General features: G+C 38.7%; 4 protein-coding genes and 1 long non-coding RNA gene across 5 annotated transcripts; 3 read left to right on the top strand and 2 right to left on the bottom strand.

The window, feature by feature from the left end:
* Window positions 1–2,817: 2,817 nt before the first annotated feature.
* LOC122085786 (cation/calcium exchanger 2-like) lies at window positions 2,818–5,031 on the bottom strand. The gene has a single exon (XM_042654365.1). The coding sequence runs from the start codon at window positions 4,653–4,655 to the stop codon at window positions 2,964–2,966; it is 1,692 nt and encodes a 563-aa protein (XP_042510299.1). The 5' UTR covers window positions 4,656–5,031; the 3' UTR covers window positions 2,818–2,963.
* A 1,714-nt stretch (window positions 5,032–6,745) lies between these two features.
* LOC122086350 lies at window positions 6,746–10,087 on the top strand. The gene is made up of 2 exons (XR_006142385.1): window positions 6,746–8,222; window positions 8,318–10,087. It is a non-coding gene; the product is annotated as an uncharacterized LOC122086350 (long non-coding RNA).
* A 1,235-nt stretch (window positions 10,088–11,322) lies between these two features.
* Window positions 11,323–12,271, top strand: LOC122086724 (the record flags this gene model as incomplete). Its single annotated transcript, XM_042655705.1, has 2 exons — window positions 11,323–11,617; window positions 12,009–12,271. Coding segments are annotated over 2 exons (363 nt in total), but the record flags the coding sequence as incomplete, so codon positions are not given.
* Window positions 12,272–12,362: 91 nt separating this feature from the next.
* LOC122086007 (protein PNS1) lies at window positions 12,363–15,114 on the bottom strand. The gene is made up of 3 exons (XM_042654666.1): window positions 14,520–15,114; window positions 13,138–14,289; window positions 12,363–13,030 (listed from the first exon to the last, which is right to left on the bottom strand). Exons 1-3 carry the CDS (start codon window positions 14,676–14,678, stop codon window positions 12,896–12,898), a joined length of 1,446 nt encoding a protein of 481 aa, XP_042510600.1. The 5' UTR covers window positions 14,679–15,114; the 3' UTR covers window positions 12,363–12,895.
* A 3,562-nt stretch (window positions 15,115–18,676) lies between these two features.
* On the top strand, window positions 18,677–20,994 carry LOC122086100 (beta-glucuronosyltransferase GlcAT14A). The gene is made up of 4 exons (XM_042654809.1): window positions 18,677–19,356; window positions 19,446–19,521; window positions 19,665–19,780; window positions 20,160–20,994. The coding sequence occupies exons 1-4, from the start codon at window positions 18,870–18,872 to the stop codon at window positions 20,675–20,677; spliced, it is 1,197 nt and encodes a 398-aa protein (XP_042510743.1). The 5' UTR covers window positions 18,677–18,869; the 3' UTR covers window positions 20,678–20,994.
* The last annotated feature ends 785 nt before the right edge of the window (window positions 20,995–21,779 follow it).

The raw sequence follows: 21,779 nt of genomic DNA, 5'->3' as shown, positions 1-21,779 counted from the left end.
TTTTTTTACTCTCTTGTAACCTACTTTTGAAAGGATGTCTGTTATAGTTTCTGTAATATGTTTCTCAGAAGAACAAAATTAACCAGACCTGTAAAGATGGGTTTTATACAGAGCTGAGAATTCACTCAGCTCATCAAGTTATTACCCTGATTTAGATCCAGAGCTGAAAGCTCATAAAACAATCTTGCTGCACCAGCATAGATTAGATTCATGTAGGTCTATTCATAAGGCCCACATATCCAGATCCATGGCCTAAAACACACAAGAAAATGAAACAAAATTAAACCCTAATTAATACCCATCTCATGCCCATGACAGTCCTGCCCACAGCCATCACCATCCATTCTTGGTTAATCTCTCTGTTCTTTAGACAAAGCTTAGATTAGACAGATACTAATTAACTAGTATAGAGATTTATCCCTATCCATTTGCCATATGATCTACCCTTCAGCAAATCTGTCTTCTTCTCTTCCTAAAATGGATGATGTTCACCAATTGATAGATGAGTACTGGCAGCCATTATTAAATTAAACAAAAATGTCTGCACATCCAGCTTCACTGGCACCAAAAATCTAGAGAACCCACCAAAGGAAGTAGCATGGAATGAACTCAGCTCATAAACAATGGCTTAACTACTAGACCTCAATCACTGATATTTGGGTCCCCCCATCCCTTATCGGTTTTTAGTCATCATCAACACTTGTTAGAAACGTAGCCACCTTAAATTCCTCGTGGCTTTTTAGTGAATGAAGGTAGTTGCATTCTAGATCCATTCCATGTCTCATGGAGTTTTTCAGACAAAGCTTACCTTAGGAAGGTATTAACTAACTACTATGTGGCTATGTGCATGCTTGTGTCCTATCTATATGCCATTATGTTTCACTCAGCAAATCTGTCTTCATCTCTTCTCCTTAATGACTGATGTTCAACAATTGACAGACCTAGTATCCACATCCAGTTGTCACTGAGACGAACTTATCCTTAAAAGTTAGCTATTAAGGAGAAGTTGAGCAAGTCTTAATGAGTCTTCACATTAGGCTACTTGCATCAATCCGATATCGGATAACTGCTTTCGTGTGGAACTCCAACAATGAGTGAGTTAAGGTGTGGTTGCATTCGGATCCATTCCGATTTCACTACTTAGAACGTTAGGAAAATTCAAATTTGAAAGTTTTGTAACAAGACTTTTCTACCCCATCATATGATGACGTGGCATTATGTTACAAAGTGTAATGTGGTAATTTTGCAATATAGTCTAACCTCCCCCTCGCCGGCTCCGGCTCCCTCTGGTCATTTTCTTAAGAAGAGTCCAGCAGATTACGTACTCTGCTTCATTTGTTTTAAGAATTCATCCACCACCTGTCCACTTCAATATCTTGTTAATAGACACATCATGTATAGATCATAGACTTGATGATGTTCCAATGCCTGCGTGTCTCGTTAATTTCACTGATAAATTTTGTATTTTTTGGCTCTTATCATGAAAAGAAGAACAAGTTCGTGGAGGAAAAAGGCCCAAATCTGACAGTTCGGAATTGTTGTGCTTGTGGGAAAGGACTTCTGGGCTATTAATCCATTCTTGTTATGATACCTTCTAGTGCGAGGTGTCAGTTGAAGAGATGGAAGGGAGTCAATAAGGGAGTGTCGGAGGGCAGGGGAGGAGCCGGAGCTGGAGCCGGCCACGGAGAAGAGGGAGAGGGAGAAGCGGGAAACTATAAAAATACCCTTACTCAAATTTTGTTGATAAGAGGTTAAAATTGACTAGATAAGAAAATGACTCTTCTGGTCATTTTGCCCCCATGTGCACGACCTCTACATTATCACGGAGCCAATGAGGGAGCACACACGGACATTGACAAGGGTATGTTTTTTGGGTTTCATAGGTGTGGAAAAATCATTTCATTGCCCTCTTTGTCTGGCTTGTGCGACTAAGAAGTATTCATATTCCCAATTTTGATAGAGAACATTGCCTTGTCATATGCACCCAAACATCCACCAAGGGGCGTGTGCCTTCAATCGTCTTTTCGGTGGGATATTTCCCCACTTTTTTGTATTTCTTCTCTTCTATACACTGACTTGTGGGATTTTACACTCTCGTGTTCACAAATAAAAAAAAATTTTTTTGGTAAGGGTTCATAAATAAAAGTAGGGTTCATAAATAAAAGTCTGAGCATAGAAACTCACGAACGGGTAACATTCATTTCTCCTTTTTTTTTTTCTTAAGTAACGGACTATTGACAAGTTCGGACCATTTGCGGTGAGTGATGAACAATAGTGAGGACCCAACAATTGAGAGAGCCCTGAAATGTATCCCAACCATTGAATGCTCATTCTTGACTCACCATAGCAGACTTTTCACACTATTAACGACTCGTGAATCTTGACTTTAATGATTGCCCTTAACTTTCCTTTTTTGGGTTATCAAAGTTGGATTTTACAACTCATGTACAGAAGAACCCTCCACGTAGTCCCTAAAAACAGGAGTCGCCACCGATTTAACTGTTTTTTTTTTTATAGATGCCACCCATTTAACCATTCAAGGCGGCCACCATATTTGCACCCCTCGGAATAGGAATATGACCAACTTTAAAAAGAGACAGAAAGGATTGAACACCTAATATTCAAGCAACCTACTGGCTTATTGAAGTATTGGGGTAGAATACTCGACTATTTTAACAGAAAAAAACTAAAACATTTTTCTTTTCCCTCTTAGAAAGGGAGCCTTATCAAACAAGGCAGTAAAATACTAAAGCTATGGATGAGCATCAATCAAGCAAAGGTGTTCAAGCTTGAAGCCCAACAAAAATCCAACCCAACTGACCAAAAGCATAAGAGGATAGCCTATGAGCAGATCAAATTGTACATAATCCTAACTATCAACTAAAATTGATAATTTTTAAGGGAAAAAAATAAGACTAACATTGATACATTGATTTCCCATATTCTGTTAAAAAATGATGAAACTAGGAAGATCCAAGTGCTTGAATAACTCTCCAAGAAATAGATGACATATACATTGCTAAAAGCCCTACTCCCAAAAACCCATCAATCTTCATGTTTCTCTTTGGCACAATAACAAGAGCCCAAAGAAGCCCAGCCACCAACATAGCTACTGTCTCCAAAAGAAATGGATCTTTAGGTATCAAAACACTAGATGGATATGCACTCCAAGAACAGAAAACAAGAGACATACCTAACCCCACAAATATGTTGAAGATGGGTCCTGCATAACACCCTGAAATCGCCACTTGCACTCCATCAGACCCACCATTCACAGCCATTGTACAATTGGTTATCAAATCCCCAAGTGAGTCTCCCCAAGCAAGTACAGTAAGCCCTAGAATGGAAGGGCTCACTCCAATTATATACCCAAATGAGATTAGCAAGCCAATCAATTCCTGAGCTATGATATAACTCCAAGTGACACCCATCAAGAATCCTCCTGCAAGCCATAGGAAGATGTATTTCTTTGGAGGACTGGCTTTCTCTGATGTCAGAAATGCAAGTATCCCAAAAGTAATCCCTAACAACCCACCAATTATATGTACCAAAAGGTCTGCTTTGGAACCCATTCTTCCATTCTGAGAGTTCCAAAGGGCTGCCAAGAGAACTGGTGCTAATGTGACTGAAGCAACTGCAAAGGGCTTGGACCATCTCTCTCCACAAACCACAGGGATTGTCAATCTCCTTGGTAGGTACAGGGGTAGCCCTACAATGTACAAGAACCTACCAAAAGAAACTGATGGTTTAAAGCAGAAAAAATTGCAACCAGCATCCTTATGACAATCACCTTCAAGATCATCATCCCTGTCTTCACAAATTACATCTTCTCCATAGTCTCTTAAGATGGGTATGCCCAATTCACCGTTGAGATCCATCCCAAAGTCCACTGTATCCTTCCTCCGATGTAAATGAGTGAGGTAGACAACAATTACATACAAGAAATACAGAGAAACAAAAACCATTGCTCCCCAAACATTGATTGCTCCAATAATCATAATAAAAGTCAATGATAGAACTCCTAAAAGCAAGAAGCAAATATCTCTTACAAAGTCAGATTTATCTATGGAAATCGGATGAGGCACCATGAATCTGCTTATGAGTCCAACCACAACACATGAGACAAAGAAAGTACCCCCAACAACACTGTTGAGACCCACACGGCGTGCCCCAGTTCCTGTGAAGGAAACTAGGCTAGAAAACCCGTCTGGTGCACCGTTGCCCAGAGAAAGAAGTGTTACCCCAGCTATGGCAGGAGAGAGCTTCAGAACCCTTGACAAGCTCTCAAGTGAAGAGCAGAAGTACTCTGAAGCTGTGTTTCCCAGAAGATAAAACAGCACAACAAGCCAAAGGGACAGAAGGGAACAGCCTAAAAGAGGCCATCGCCCACAAATGCAATAGAAGAGATAAAGATAGTTAAGAAAGCCTTGAGAGACACAAGGTTTATTGGATATAAGGAATGAACACTTGGATTTGTAGTCTTCTAGTTTATGCAAACCTTCACAAACAGGGTCTCTGCTGCCATTAATGGACTGAGAATCAATAGAAAGAACAGACCCTTGTGCTTTGATGCAGAAAAAAGAGATTGACAGAAAGGAGATGATTAGGAAGATGAAACGATCCTTGGGATGAGGCTTACAAACCAGAGTTGCCATTAAAAAAACCTTCAATCAAAACCTCAGATTAGAAAATTTAGGGACAGAAAATCATCCAGAGAGAAGAAAAGAAGTGGGTATCTGAAAAGAAGAGTTTTTCTTTCTTTTGATACAGAAAAGCTAAAAAAAATTTGAAGAGAATTGAAGTAACATATTACAGGGTGAAGAAATCTAACCTTTTGGCTATGAGTTTGGAAGATTCTGATCGGGCCCCTTTGGCTTCGTTCCTAATTTGTCCAGCCTTAACGCAGAATGACTTGGGAATTGGGATTGGGAAGCCATTGCACTTGCAATTCCTGAAGTAGGTGCCGAGAGGGTGTTCTAGCCAGCAAAAAAGTGAAGGATGAGGTTCTTGATATACGCGTCTTCGTGAATAATAAAGTAGTTGATTCTGAATTAAATAAAGATTAATTTCCGGATAAAGTAAATTCCGGAATCACCGACGAAGTAACGATCTTTATCTTCATCGTAGTTATGAATATAATGTTTTCTTCAATCTTTGTCTTTCGTATAGTTTAAATTTATGTTTATTTATTCAATAAACATAAATTAATATGTTTAATATGATTCATGATTCTTATTTTTCATTAAAATAAATTAATATATCGATAAATTCTTAAACAGATAGAGAGAGATATTTATAATTTAAACATAGAAAGTTTTATATTCATGATGTATAGATGATTTAAGATCATAATAAACATGAACTTTTCACAGAGATTCATCACCACGACATGAACACTTGGATTTAAGATCCCAAACCTCTAAATATTTCAAGATCCAAAGACCTTGTATTGAGGATTATCTAGCTTCTTTATTTCCACACCATAATATCTTCTCATGTCGATGTCATTAATTATATCATTTTAGTTATTTTATTCCAAATTTTTCAAGATTGAAAGGGATTTCTTATAGGATTCCCTTGATTGTCTAAGCAACTTTCTCTAAATCCCCTATAATAAATGTATAGATTTTTTAATTGTTTACTCGTGTGACCATTGTACTATTTATGGGATCAATCATAGAAATTGTACATGCATCCAACCAGGGGGAAGGTGATCATTCTGTCTCCCTTGCATTTGGCATAGGGACACACAACTGGTTACCCTGTATATAATGATATACATGCGTCCAACTTTTTTTTTAGAAATCTATTAAATGATACTCATACAAACCTAGGCTTAAAAACTTGGAATCGGGTACTTGATCGGTCCTGTTCAATTTGTCAAATCATCCTAGAATCAGTTGGAATCGGGAGGGCTCAACCCAACTTAGTGGAAGTCAGTAAATATAGAAAATTAGGGTTAATCCACTCCACCCTAGTTAATTCTGAGTTGAACCAGCCAATTCCACGGATTATGATCCGATTTTTAATACCCTAGTACAAACAATAGTTTATAAACACCCTTTCTAGCCCAATAATGAAGAAGCTACAGGTTTAGCTTTAAACCAATATATCCAAAGTATAGAATGATTGTCACTTCCCAACAATAAATAATTTCAAGTGCCTTCTTCATGTGGGGTTGAGGAGGACAATAGGACTAGACTTGACTTACTAACAATAAATAATTTCAAGTGCCTTCTTCATGTGGGGTTGAGGAGGACAATAGGACTAGACTTGACTTACTAACAATAAATAATTTCAAATGCCTTCTTCATGTGGGGTTGAGGAGGGCAATAGGACTGGACTTGACTTTAGAAGATGAAACCCACCCTCAGCTGTTGCTTTGAAATTGAACGTAGCCTACCGAGCTGCTGCATTAGAAGGTGAAAATGAAAGGAAAGGAAAAAGACTATATTGCCCCTTGCCTTGTGCGCTGAAAAGACTCTCGCACAATTTCTCATTTTCTACCCACTTTTGTCCCCTCCGCTAGCTTTACCTTACGCGAGAATCCTTTCACGGCCCAGTTAGACCATTTCCTGTCCAACCGGATTGGACCGCACTACCTGACCCACCCGAACGCTTTCCCTTTTACGCGGCCACAACCACGTATCCTTTGTCGGTCTCCTTGGCGACGAGAGGGGCAGCTAACGATACGGCGATACCTTCAAAGTTGAAAGCTCCCATAAGTCGTCGGTTTGTTTTTTCCTTCTGGCTTTTTCCTTCGTAATTCTGTTGTAACGATATAGTATCTTTCCAGACAAGGATAATTGTTGCAAAATTTGAGCTGTTTAGTCGGTTGTTCCACTTGTTGCGTGCTCATAACTCTCATTTTCAGCTTTTCTTCATCTTCTAACATTTATTAAAATTTGCTGCCCAGATAGTTAAGAGATTTTAGGGTTTTGGAAAACTGTGGGTATTTAAGAGATTATAGCTTTTGGGCAAGTTGTGGGGTTTTTGGCAATCTTCATGTGAAGTGTAGTTGGCTTTGAATTTAAATTTCGTTGGGTACTTTTTAGCTTAGACTGCGATGCTGGACTTTCCTTTTTGAGCTTCTCCACGCAAAGGAAGTGGGGAAGACGCCCAAATGTAAATCATATTAGCATTTTCATTGCAACAGATCGCATTAGCATCCATCAGAACTTTCGTGAGAAGGCAGTTTAAATGATAGAATCCCCAGGAAGGTTGTAACATGTCCAATTATTTATTAATTAATTTATCTTTTCTGTCGGACCATAGTGCCAATGGTTCCATATGAAATCATTAAAAGGGAATTTGTGCTATTCTTTATCAATATTGTAAATTTATCAGTGTTTTCTATCTTTGTTTCTCTGTGTGTACTGTGTACTGGTGTGGGTGGTGATTGGATGAGGAGTTACTTTCTTCTTTTATTTTCCTCCCTCTTTTTATCTTCATAGATCTGCTGCTTCTCCATGAATTTGCCTCATTAAGTACTTATATCCAAGCAGAATAATTTCTCGATTTATATTTAGAGTCTATCTGGATGGCCAGAGTTGAAACTACTTTCAGATGTGTGCTGACAAATAATTATTTAGTTGAAAATTTTCTTTTCCTGCTGGTTGTATCCCATCTATGATGGGTATTCCTTTTCTACAAAGATATGGTAGGTAACCCCTTGATTTATTTCCGATAGGCTCCTTTTGGTTGCAAGGGAAATTGAAATGAAAGGAAGTGAAATTTTCAAACCTAATAAAGAAACTTTTGTAATCATTACCCCACATGTTTATGTTACTAACACTAAATCATTCCATATTTGGTTATTAAATTTCTGTTTACTTTACATCTAAATTCCATGGATTTGAAAATAAAAATAAAAATTACATATAAAAAGTGAATAAGAATAATGAGTCAGAAAATCTTTATAGTTATGACTAAGACTCGACCATAGCCATGGATATTTAATATGGAATCAATGGGTGTGAAATATTTTTTCAGAGTTAAATGTAACCATAGAAACTCTTACTCTCTTGTCTTCTTTGCCCTCCCTCTTTTGTTGTGTTTCGTCTTCATCATTACTAAATATGATGAGAAATTTAAGTAGTTTATGTAATCATGTTGGATGATGATTACAAATTTTTCCCTTTTAGGTTTGAAATTTTCACATACCTTCATTTTAATTTCCCTTGCAAACAAACGGAGCCGTAGGTAACCTCTTTTCTGAAAAGGTATGATAGGTAATTCTTTCGCTTGCTTGAGCTGAAACTCCACAAACTTAGATGCATGTCTGAACTCCTACTTATTGTGGGAGTTTGATCTACAGGATGAAAGCAAGTGATTCCCATGATGTTGTTTACCTCCACCGGATCCAAAGTAAAACCATAGAATGACCAGCTGTTTGGACTCTGGGGGTTACAGAAAGAGCCTCAGTCCCATCCACTTTACTGCAACGTGCAAATATAGTATGGATTATGAGATTTTTAGACTTCCATTTAGTGGTTTGTAAATTTATTCACAAAATTGTTTATGAAATTTGCTGCGGATTTGGGTACTTGTTTTATCTATTATGTTTGGTGGTTTAAATGATTTTGCTTTTCAAATTTGACCCATGCCTCAGAGAGCTTCATGCCTCTCTATCCATTCATTTGAACTCAAAATCCGGTGGCATCCTGAAACATTACCCCTTCTCAAAGATTTTAAGCTCAACAGGCTGAGAATTTTTTTTGTTTCTTACCCAGTGAGCTAGTCTTTGTAGGGCTGTTGGTTGTGATGAGGCCAAACAAACCACCCTAGATCTCTATTTAGAAATTAGGCTATGAATGGCATGACACAGGCCTAGTTCTTAGGAGATTTTCTGTTGAATCAAGGATAGCTTACTGGTTTTGACATTCTAGCAGCCTGCATGGGGAAAGAAAGAGATAATAAAGAAGAGAAGAAAGAGAAGAGATAGGAGGCTGCTTTGGGGATTGACTACGGATAGAAAATTGGATTTTCCTTTTATTGATTGCAAGAACATTAATATGATTAGATCTAGACAGGTGGCGCACAGTTGTACTTGTAACTAATGTTTAAAGAGAAGACTTTATAGAAAAAGTGAAGCAATTAAGGATGACTGTAAGTAAGCGAATGTGGTAGCTTATAAAATAAAATATAGAGGGAGGTAATACAATTCGAGGTTGAGTATTGCCCTTCCTTTGACGATTTTCAACAAAAGATGCAGTTACTACCGTCAAGACATAGACATAGCAAGATATATCCATTGATCCTAGAAATCAATTTAACCAGACACATTCAAGATCAGGTTCCTTAGTGTATGCTTTTTGCTAATGATATTATTTTGGTTGATGAGACTGTTAAAGTGTACGTCTTGGGTTGTGCTAATTGTGGTTCACCTAATGGCTGGGAATACCCTATACATGGCTGGCTGTGTAGGCACACAATTCATTACTGATCATGGTGAGCTTACCTGAACTGTTGAGTTCTGGTCCTCTAGGACTTTTAATTTGAATCTACATAGACTAGTGATGCAGCCATGATGTCACTAGCCACTAATGTTCCCATGATATCACAGCCTCACAGGCATTTAATGCCCACTCCATTTTCTCCCTCTCTTCCAGTGACTCTTTCCAACGTATCTATGTCAACAACTATTTTCCAACTGCTTTATTTCAACGGCTTTCCCTATATAGGCAGAAAGAATGCTACTCCTCTATGTTCTCTACGCTTAAACGCAGTGAAAAGACGCCCTTGCCCCCCTGGAAACAAGGTGGTGTGTATCTTTTGGCTTGTAGAAGGTAGAGTTCATAATTTATATTTTTTGGAACTTGTGGGTATGCCATGGTGAGCCCCATTGTGAATTTGAGGTCCTCTAGTGGTGCTTCAAGAGATCCAGAGTTACGAGGATCTGACCCTTATTGTCTTGTACTTTTCTTTATTTTCTAGTTTATTTTGAATCCTCCCCTTTTGAGCTGGATCAAGAGCTCCTAAATGCCCAACATTGCAGGAGTTTCCATTGCAGCTTCTTTTTTGTGTAGTTTTAGTCAGTGCATACAATTAGGAAGTTTATCTCACATCCAACTATTATGGAAGCAAAGAATATTTGAAAATTCAGAAGGCCTCTAGCTTAAAAACTAGTTTCACCCAATTTTTCTTTTTTATTCAAGTAGAAGGCGGACAGTTTTCCCTAGTTAATGAACTAAAATATAACTGGGGAACATGAATGGCTTACTGCATCTAATTTCTTAGTAGATCTGCTGATACTTCTACACATCCTTCTATTCTATATAAGTACTGCTTTTGTGATTAGCTATAACTATTCTTATTGTAAAAAAAAAATATATATTTTGGGTAAATATTGTAACAATCTAAGGTTCAAGGTTTTGAGGTGTTATGATTCTCTTTTGTGGGTCAGCACAGGTTTGCTGGCTGTGACCATGTTAGTAATGTATTGTTTCTTATGAATCTCATATCTTTTGTTTTCACTGTGTTAGGTTAGGTCAAATTCATAGCAGATGTGCATATAATTTATTCGTCTGTATTCGGTTTTGCTCTATACGTCTTTACCTGAAATGCTTGGCTGTCTTTTCCATGGTTTGGTAACATAAGTATTGAGGACCGTAGAACAAAGAGCATTCTTTGCAGCACCTGCTCTGGTTCAGGGTGTATGTTGACTTATATTGGAAAGTCAAGGAATCATTGTCAAAGTCCGATGCCTAGGTAATAATCTTGTTTTCAGATAGGCAGACCCCCTGATACCTTTTAGAATAAGCTGTTATTTTTTTTCTTTTGTTTGTACAAAAATAATTTTGGATCCTTAAAATGCTGAAATGATCAAACACCTGAAAAGGTAATCAGACTTAGGATGGAAAGACAGCATAGACTTACTCATGTATCTGATTGATCAAACACCTGAAGAAGTATCATTTTACCACGAGAGTTACTAGCATCTCCCCCTCTCAAGTTTTATTGGGGAAAACAAAGTCCACTATATTGGAGCCTAGCTAGAGTCAATAAGCATAAGATCATTAACAATTTGGGTTTCCAACAGCAGTATCACTGTCACTGAGATCACCCATTCTGACTACCTTTTTCCTTCTTTTATATAGGTTGTGGAGGCACAGGCAATATCTGTGTTCAGAATGTGGTGGTCGGGTCCTCTCGATACATACTAGATGGTAGATTTTGAGAATATAGTGCATAAAATATATATATTTTGGGTAAATATTGTAACAATCTAAGGTTCAAGGTTTTTGAGGTGTTATGATTCTCTTTTGTGGGTCAGCACAGGTTTGCTGGCTGTGACCATGTTAGTAATGTATAATTTCTTATAAATCTTATATCTTTTGTTTTCACTGTGTTCAGGTTAGGTCAAATTCAGTAGCAGATGTGCATAAAAAAAGCAGTAGTCTTGAATCTCGGTTTTGCTATGATAAGCCTATACCTGAGGAGATAATTGAGAAGCCAATTGGTTTGTCATTGGCTGAAAGAAGTATTGGGGAAAATTTCCGTTGCCCTGATTGTCAAACCAAAGGAGCAATTCTTTGCAGCACCTGCTCTGGTTCAGGGTTGTATGTTGACTCTATATTGGAAAGTCAAGGAATCATTGTCAAAGTCCGATGCCTAGGTAATAATCTTGTTTTCAGACAGGCAGACCCCCTGATACCTTTTATGAATATTAGCTGTGATTCTTTTCTTTTGTTTGTACAAAAATAATTTTGGATCCTTAAAATGCTGAAATGATCAAACACCTGAAAAGGTAATCAGACTTAGGATGGAAAGACAGCATAGACTTACTCATGTATCTGATTGATCAAACACCTGAAGAAGTATCATTTTACCACGAGAGTTACTAGCATCTCCCCCTCTCAAGTTTTATTGGGGAAAACAAAGTCCACTATATTGGAGCCTAGCTAGAGTCAATAAGCATAAGATCATTAACAATTTGGGTTTCCAACAGCAGTATCACTGTCACTGAGATCACCCATTCTGACTACCTTTTTCCTTCTTTTATATAGGTTGTGGAGGCACAGGCAATATCATGTGTTCAGAATGTGGTGGTCGGGGTCATCTTGGAGCTAAATGACTTTATTGGTTATCATTCTCCCCACCCAAAAAAAAAAAAAAAAAAAAAAAAAAATCTAGCTTGAGCAATTTTGTGTAGTAGATGCAAACCTCTGATTTTAAGGTATTCATATATTTTTGCAGCTTAATTTGTATTCTGTTCCAATCTCAGATAAATTTGTAAAGGCAGTCTTGAAATTGATTTAGCCATTTTAAATTGAGCATCAATATCTATCCATGTTGGCTTTGCTCATGTGGTAGTTGACATTAAGTGCCACCACTAACCAGATTGATCCCGGTGTGTCCACTTATTTTATAAGGAAAATCTGACCTGCATGTAAATATATATTGTAGCAAGGCGGGCTAGCCTGAACTCCACTCGTGCCCAACATATCTAAATGTGGACTGGGATGGGCCCACCATACCCAGCCTGAGCCCTGCCCGTTTACATTCCCCAAGATACACTAACACCAGTAGAGGGGCAAATGTAGAATAGGGATAACAAGTTTTTCTCATTGATGGATACACTATTAGAGGGGGAGGGGGAGGGGGAGGGGGAGGTAACAATCAGGAGACCAGAACTTGAGAACTAGTGAATGTGAGGATCCGGTTGGATATTCACTGTCCCCCTGCAGAGGATTTTTATGCCAGTGAATGTGAGTTTATTACACCACCACCTCACAAATTACACTAGGCAGTTGTTTTCTGGGCATCTGGATGTCTGGGGCTGGATGAATCCGCATCTGACTTCCTCTGTTTCTCTAACCCACAGAACACAACTGTATATTGAATTGTGGATTGCACAAGAAGGACCCAGTCTAGAACCCTTACCGAATTCATTTTAAGCTCTAGAACGCTGCAGCTCTGTGATGTGATCTGAGATGGTTGAGTCGAACCGAAGGCTCTGTGGGCTCTCAGAGTATGCCACATAGAATGCTGACACGCATGCTTGTGGCCATGCCATGCCAATCCGACACTGCAACTCACCCATTAAAACTTAAACAAATTAGAGAGAATTCACAACATTGAAGATTCAGAGAAGTCAATTATATTGGTCTTTCTAGTTCAAACTTGATAGCTTACCATGAAATAACCGATCAAGAAGGCATAAATTGAGGTTTCGGTAGCATAGCTTCTTTCCACGGCGAGTGTCCATGACCCACTCACGAGCGTACAAGCTGCTCCCACTGCAACTCCACAGAGGAAGCAGAAGGAGCCAGTGAGGTCCGAGTCAATCACCGATTCTAGCCCTGCTCGTCCAATCATCTCCCATGTATCCATCGATGCCTGAACGAACCCTTTATTATACACGCCGACATGAACGAACCCCCATCGATTCCCATACGCCACGAGCCTTGCAGCGATACCTGCGTAGCAATTCGCACAAGAGAAGAGGAACTCGTCCGTGTCTCCTGCAACTATGCTGATTGCCCTGGCCGAGCCCCGTATGATCCCAAGAACAGGGACAATGGCCGAACCCAAACAAACATTACCCATGCAGTGTTTAATCGTGTCATGATAAGCCCCAAATGTGTTGAATTCAATCCCGTGAGCGAAGTAGAGGTACCCAACTCGCGAGATTGAGACATGAGATATGTTCCTAATTACTTGCATTGTCCATGCCAGGCTGAGCAGAATGGCCAAGACGAAGAGAGCGTCAGAGAGGGAGTGAGACCCAGTTCCATTGGTGGAACCGCCAAGGCCAGAGACGGCCAAAGTGGAGCAAGTGACGCCGACAAGAATCGATAAAACGATAAACTTGGTCGTCCCTGAAGTGGGTACGGCGTGGGAGAAAGATGAGATCTTGCTTGTGTGATCAATCCGGGGGACTACCCAGCAAGCGTAGAGGGACTGGATGAGGGAAAAAATGATTGCAACTGCACCGACTGCAAGGCTACCGGCCGTGCCAACGGCGATTAGGAGAATTCCTGCTGCGCATGTCAATGATGGGCTGAGCCAAAATGCGGTCTTTATGGTTCTTGATGGGTTATAGCGGATGGAGAGCGGCCATGAGAATGCAGCAATAGCAGAGCATGCGATGGAAGTGAGGAGTGGAAGGTACCAATGAAGAGGGTGGAATAAGTGGTTTGAACTTGAATGGGAGACGAAACTGCGGATGGTGAGGAAGGAGATCAAGACTGTGGTGAGGACGAGTTGAAGGAAGAAGAAGATGAAGAACAACTTGCTGGTGATCTGTCCAGCCGTTGTTTTTCGGTGGTTCATGGATTCCCCCGCCTGCACATTTTTCGAAAAAAACAATAATTTTAGAACAATTAGGAAAGTTAATTGAAAAAACCCGCAAGTTGAATTAGTCCAAACATGGTGGATTCAAGAATAGCTCAAGATTGACAGGAATCATATGGGTTTTTGTGAGGAAAGATGAAGAAAAAAGGGATGCAACAGGGGAAAGAAAGGAGAGTGAATTGGAAAAAAAGATTAGCAGAGAGAGAGAGAGAGGAATGCACCTGATTAGCGATGATACCGATCTTCTTCTTCTTCTCTTTGGTGATGCTGTTGATGTTGGTTGAAGGCTTTGTGGACGAAGAATTAATATTGATGAACTGATCAGGTTCTTCTTGTATGTGAATGTTGATGCGTGAGGAAGAGTGACTGATTCTTGCCATCTGATGATACACTGGCTGGTTTTTCTTCTCTAGTCTAAATTTAAATTCTGAGCTCTCTCTCTCTGTGTGTTTCTTGGCGCCTACGATTCACTAACCTTTTAGACTGAATCTCTTTCCAATTTCCATCTCTTTCTCAGAAAAATATGAAATAGAGGTTTCAGGCCTTCAGGGTTATTATTAAACAAATCAAGAGACGCTTTACTGAGTACCCAGTCGACTTCTTTCTCTTTCAAATTCTTCACTAGTCTTCTTGCGTGGGTTGCTGGGTATGGATTATTTTAGCTAAGCCAATTGCCGACTTGACGACTTTGACGTGGAAAACAGAGTAAGGTTCGGGTCAGCCATGGTGATGTAGCTCTATGGTGACGTGCTGGCGTAAGCTTCTTCTTGTTCTAAGTTCTAACCCCCTCTCCTCTTTCGCTTCCTTCAGGGCAGTTGGAAGTTCCCGCGAAATGCGTTATATTTAAAACATCATTTTTTCCTTTTTTCTGATAAGGTTCCCTGTTTGGTACTTTGGTTCGGTTCAACTGCTTAACTGATTTTGTTTCTTTCTCCTCTTCCACGGTGTGGGTGTGATGCCTCGTGCCACTAACACACTTGGGTGGCTTAACCGGGCACTCATCGGTTTGTTATAGGTTGGTACTAATTCATTTTTGGATACCATATATAATGGAAAAAAGCAGGTTTTTATGGGTTTTTTTTCCGGTTTTTTATCGATTCATTCCGGTTCATTTACCGAGTTGCTTTGGGATTTCCTAATTTCCTCTGGTGGTATTCTTAGCATTGACTCTCTATTCTCTTTTGTATGTCCCATTTGAGTGTGTGTCTTTGGATTTAGAGAGTGAAATATTACCTAGCAAGATCGTCACAATCCTTCGTTCGTTGTTGTTCATGTGATTTGACGTTTACTGTAATCCTATCTGTATCGTTGTGTAAAAAACTACGTCAAGATAATCCTAAATACCTATTTACTTTCCGTTTCTTATAAGGATTGATATGAATGGAATTTAAATAACAAAACCTGATCATGGGAGAGAGAGCATACATGAGAGTCATATGAGATCCTCATGTTTTAAGCATCAAAAAGGTGGGAAAGCATGGTTGGGCCGTTAGGGAAAGATAAAGTAAAGATATTTTTTAGGGATGACTCTCGTGGCCAAGCAAATTAATGGCGGTGTGATTTAGTAAATAAAAGTAGGGCAACGGTCTCGCCTAACACCCATCTCCCGTGGTACCATTCTTCTTCCCGGTGGATATACTCTGAGAAATTGGGGATCTTTTTTCCTTCCACTCCTAGGAAGTCACCTGATGGACTATACTGTGCTGTGAAGCCATGTCCCCATGAACCCTTGGGCTGGGCCGTACCATGCCCAATATACCCCCAAGATGAAGAGATTAAAATCATGTCGGAGAGGTACCGGTGAGAGTTGTGTGTCTTTTTTTTTTGGTTAATCAAGGTGTCCAAACTAGCTTACACGCACTCGTAGCAATTCACCACCATGATCTCCACTTAAATCACATATGCAAAGATAGAGAATCAAACCTGAGACCGTGCACCAATCAACCCATGGATGAATGTGTCATGTGGGTGTAACTTTCTCTCTCCTCACAGGTCCCTCTCCAACACACCGCTTTGGAGAGGATCCAAATTTTTCTTTTTTGGGTTAGGGTGGAGTGGGGGTTTCACTTCCGTGGTTCTCGTAACACTATCACAGATACACAATCCCACTCATTATTAGGGTTTTACCAAAAAAAAAAACAATACAAAAACAAAAACAAAAAACCCAACACACCTTGCTTGAAAATACTTGGTCCAAGAGAGGGCCCAAATTAAGGTCGAGCTCTATTGGCTGACCCAAACTTAATTGTGAGCTTACTTGGTCATCTCAGACAGGCCTTATGCAGATATATTTATATAAGTCAATTGTTAAGAATTATAGGTAAATGTGTGTATAAAAGGCCTAAAATCCAATTTAGTTTAGGAAACACTTTGAAGATTTTGTTGTTCGAGATTGGGTTTATCTCTCTCCCAAAACCAAGCTCTGCGCTGGTAGGGTCAGCTCAGCACCTCTTTATCTATCTTTCTCCTCCTCATGTGAAATAACTTCGTTGCCTTCTAACGTACAATGAAATTTTGTCGCATCTCAATGGCGTGTTCCTCTATTCTACTTGCTCACGAACCCTATTTCTACCCCATTTTTTATGTTCCAGTTGTTTGTACTCTTAATGCACATGATGATGTTTTCCTTTGTAGATATCCGTTATTCCATTTACAAGGATGAAAAGGCAGCTCCATATCAACCAGTCGTTGTGAAGTGCCATCCATTTCTGGTCCAATGAGACCCCCCACCTCACCTCATAAAGTAAAGAGTAAACATGAATGTGGGCTTTCCTCTTATACGTTTAAGCAAGATAATATATAGGCCCACCCTAAAAGTAAAATGACAAAAATGGGCTTTGTCTCCAAGCATAATAACTCTCTTACTTTAACGATAAAGAGAAGATTTTGTAGTTTTGATATCATCTGGTTATATGGAAACCTTCCAAGTTACATGACAATCTCACGCCCCAGGGATCATTGTTAGTAAGTTTGAGAATGGTAATAATACAAGAAATAATATGTACAACAATTAAATAGGTCATACAAAAATAATACTTTTTAGAAATTCTGTGCATGATTGTTTTGTAAAAATCCGGGAGCCAAAATACAGATTTATTTTGGTATTAAGAATGAACTAAAACTTATTGTTTACGACTAAATTCTAATATCCCATGCTCTCATGAACATCTAAATTCAATCTAGCTTTTCAATTGGGGATCATTTTTTTTTTTTTTACATTTAATATTTATTAAGTTTAATCATGTTTATCATAGCCAATGTTGATAGGTGACCCATCAGTCACTTTCTATCATAGTAAATAATATCATATATTTGTCAAGATAATACTAATAATAGCATGTGGATAATCATCTAACAAATTAAAATATCATCATTGATATTATCTTATTAAACAAAAAAATCCACAGCAATCCCTACTGATGCGGATCCGTATTCTAAAACTGGAATCAGATCGCGTATAGGTCCATTTAGATATTCAATAATTCAATCATAATAACTAACTGTATATTCGTAATTAATGTAAGATTTTAAATTGGGTGACAAAATTATATTAAGTAGACCTAATAAGTTAATGGATAGGAACAAGAGGGTGGACACATAAGGTTCTTGATTAATAAATTTAAGATAAGCTTGAAATGAAGTTAAAGGTATAAGAAAATAAAAGAGAAGAGTTGTGTACTATACGTGAATTTACTAACTATGCTGGGGACCCATAAACAGGGGACAATTGACAAATGGAGGTTCGAACACAGGACCTTTTACAACGTCCATTGAGTTACAAACTCATTCCCCTCTTATTTTAGTGATTGAATTGAGAGATATAATTATCTAAATAGATGACATAGAGGAGCACAACGACAAAGTATACTAAAATAATATCCTACATTGAAAGGCAACGAAATCATTTTATGTGAAGAAAAAGGAGATAGATACAGATGTGCCAGCACACCTTACGGACGTTTCCCCTTGAGGGATAGATATGCCATCGATATCAAGTATGCTAGCGGATAGCACCAATAGGAACACATGATGGAGTATCATTCAGAAAGGACATGAGGGTCATTTTAAAAAAAAAGAAGAGAGAGATAGACATAATAAGTGCTAGCATACTTGATTAGAAAAATGGGTTTGAGGGTATGGAAGGCATTTTGGTCTAACAAGCTGATTCCTTCGAAACCTCTTTTGGTGCTCCAGTCCTTTTTCTTGGGGAAGATGAGTTCCATTTTCGTAATTCTTACTTGTTTGCAAGTATAAAGGGTCACTTTCAATGCCCAATTGCCCATAATCCCTTTCAATATATATATATATTTTTTGGTTAAAGAATCCCTTTCAATATATATATATATATTTTTTGGTAGGAATCCCTTTCAATATTGAATGCCTCCTTGAGTGACACCTGGAGGCCTCGCTTCCAAGGAAGGAACCATCTTCTATGATTTCATCTACACTCTTCCTTCTGCTTTTAATCCTTCCAAAATTAACAAGTTAACTACCATCAACCGCCTTTCTTCTTCTTCTTCTTCTTCTTCTTCTAAACAGATGCTCTCTGCAATCTCTGCAACCTGTCTTCAATGGGCATCAAAGAATTCATGATCTCCTTCCTCCTAACATTAGTCCTCTTCACACTCCTCTTCATACCCACAATACTAACCAGAACAGCTACCAGCTTCCGGCCAGTAACCACAATTCATCTTCCCAAATCCGAAAATTCTTACCCTGTAAGATTTGCCTACCTGATCTCTGCTTCAAAAGGAGATCTTCCAAAGCTAAAACGGGCTCTGCAAGCACTCTACCACCCAGGGAATTACTACCTCCTCCACATGGACCACGATGCGACGGTGACAGAGCATCTGGAGCTAACCCAATTCGTCGCCAAGGATCCAGTTTTTGCACAAGTGGGTAATGTTTGGGTGGTGCAGAAATCGAATATGGTCACCTATAGAGGACCCACTATGCTTGCCACCACTCTCCATGCCATGGCAATGCTTCTGAGGACCTGCAATTGGGATTGGTTTATTAACCTCAGTGCCTCTGATTATCCCTTAATCACTCAAGATGGTAAGGTGAGTGCCCCTGTTTTATTTCTCCCCTTTTTTTTCTTGTTCTGGGTTTCGTTCTGATTGCATAATTTGTGACCCTTTTCACAGATCTGATCTATGCCTTCTCTGACCTTCCTAAAGATCTAAATTTCATACAACACAGCAGCCATTTGGGTTGGAAAATGTGAGAAACTTTTCTGCAATTTTTATCTGTTTTTGTTGTTTCTCTTTACAGTAATTCAAATCCATACCCTGCCAATGCTTTTTTGCTTGTTTAGTTTGTGAAGTTAGTGGAAAAAGTTAATTAACTTGCTTTAAACTTTGTAGGAATAAGAGGGGGAAACCTATCATCATTGACCCTGGTCTCTATAGCCTCAACAAATCAGAGATCTGGTGGGTTATAAAACAGAGGGCTCTCCCAACTGCTTTCAAGCTATATACAGGTTCTTCATTTTGTCCTTAATCCTTTCACTATTTTCTTCAATTTTATGCTTCATTATAGCCACACACACACACACACATACACAAAAGGGTACCTGCAACTTTTTTCAGATGTGATCATGACCATACACCCAAAAAAAAAAAAAAAAAAGAGTATCAGAAAAGTATATAAACCCTATCATTTGGAGTTCATTGTGTGACTAATGTCTATTAAGATAAAAAAATCAAAATGCTTGGTAGAGAACAATACCATCAAAGATCATTACATTGTTTATGAAAATAATGCAATCCAAGGAATACCACATTCATATATCCAACTGGGAAGCATTAACATGGATAAAATTAATGAGCTTTCTCATTCCTTGTTTGTCCTTCTTCTAGGTTCTGCTTGGACAGTTTTATCTAGATCCTTCGCTGAGTACTGTGTAGTGGGTTGGGAGAACCTACCAAGAACTCTCCTTCTATACTACACAAATTTTGTCTCATCACCAGAGGGATATTTCCAGACAGTGATATGCAACTCTGAGGATTACATGAACACAACAGTGAATCATGATCTTCATTACATTAAATGGGATATACCACCAAAACAGCATCCAAGATCCCTTGGATTGAAAGATTACAGAAGAATGATTTTTAGCAATGCTGTATTTTCGAGAAAGTTCAAGCAAAATGATCCTGTGCTAGACAAGATCGATCGAGAGCTTCTCAGGCGACACCATGGACAATTCACATTTGGGGGTTGGTGTTCAGAAAAAGTGGGAAGACACAATACATGTTCAGGTTGGAAGAGTGAGAGATTTGGTGTTCTAAAGCCTGGACCTGGTTCCAGAAGATTGAAAGCTTTGCTAACTAAGATGCTTTCAATGAGAAATTTCAAGAGAAGGCAATGTAGATGAAATTTTTCAGACAAGATTAGGAGGACCACCAAGCATGGCATTCTTATAAATAAATCTGACAATTTTTTTGAAGAATTGGGAGTGGATAACACTGAATTGGCTTATGACAGCATATTTTTCTTCTCTCTTTCTTGTAAATAATGAATTTTATTATCTTAATTCATTTGATAATAATAAGATGTGGGACTAAACTCCCAACACTCTCATTATTGAGATTAAGAGTTCTTTTGAGTGACCCAGAAAAGCTATGTAAATGAATGCAGTACAGGTTAAAGTTGATTTATTGCATTGAATGGATTTGAATCTATTGTGCTTAGATGAATAGGTCTTCTTTTGAGTCATTTTATAGGATCTGGCTCCTCTCCATAGACTCTAGGGACCAGAGAGTGATCTCAAGGCTGGGAGGACCCGAGCACACTTCCTTAGGTCACCCCAGCTCTAGGATCACTCATTGGTCCCTGGGCTCTATGGAGAGAAATCCCATCACATTTTATCTTTTGTCCTGGCTATGTTGGCTTATTATATCTATTAATGCAATTCAACTATCTTTGTGTTTGTGAAGTAGGTTTTCGAAGCACCAAGTAGTTATTGCTCATTTGTGTAGGGGATTTGGCTTCCTTTATGAGCATTATTTAGATAGGAGCTCCTTTCCCATCGTCCCATGTCTTTAGATATATACTATATCCTTGTAATGAAGGTGAGTGAAGGTTAGGGGTATTGAGGGACTTGGGTAAAATATGATTTGATCATGTTTTTAGTTAAAAAGGTAAAATCATCGTTTCAAATGCTTGCTTGATAGAGACTGACGGTAGAGGGTGTGAGCATAATTTAGAATTATGCAAGGGGGTCTCTCTAATAGTGGCATTCTCTAAGGGGTGGCACTGTAAATTTTCCTTTTTTTAGAAGCAAAGTAGTAGAAAATGTTTACTTATGAAACAAAGTAGAGTGGGGTTAATATTGTAAGGAAGGGATCTTTGGAAGAAAGATTCATTATGTCTTGTCTTCGGGGGTTTGGGGTTTATTTTCTATTGGTTTTAAATGTGTTTAAATAAATGAAGTTTTAAAATGCCTCTCTTTTCCATTTTGAAGAAAAGTTTTGGTT

This window comes from Macadamia integrifolia, chromosome 8 (genome assembly GCF_013358625.1).
Source record: "Macadamia integrifolia cultivar HAES 741 chromosome 8, SCU_Mint_v3, whole genome shotgun sequence".
In the NCBI taxonomy this organism is placed as follows: Eukaryota; Viridiplantae; Streptophyta; class Magnoliopsida; order Proteales; family Proteaceae; genus Macadamia; species Macadamia integrifolia.
The sequence above is the reverse complement of the archived record's forward strand: the minus strand, read 5'-3'. Positions and strand labels throughout refer to the sequence as shown.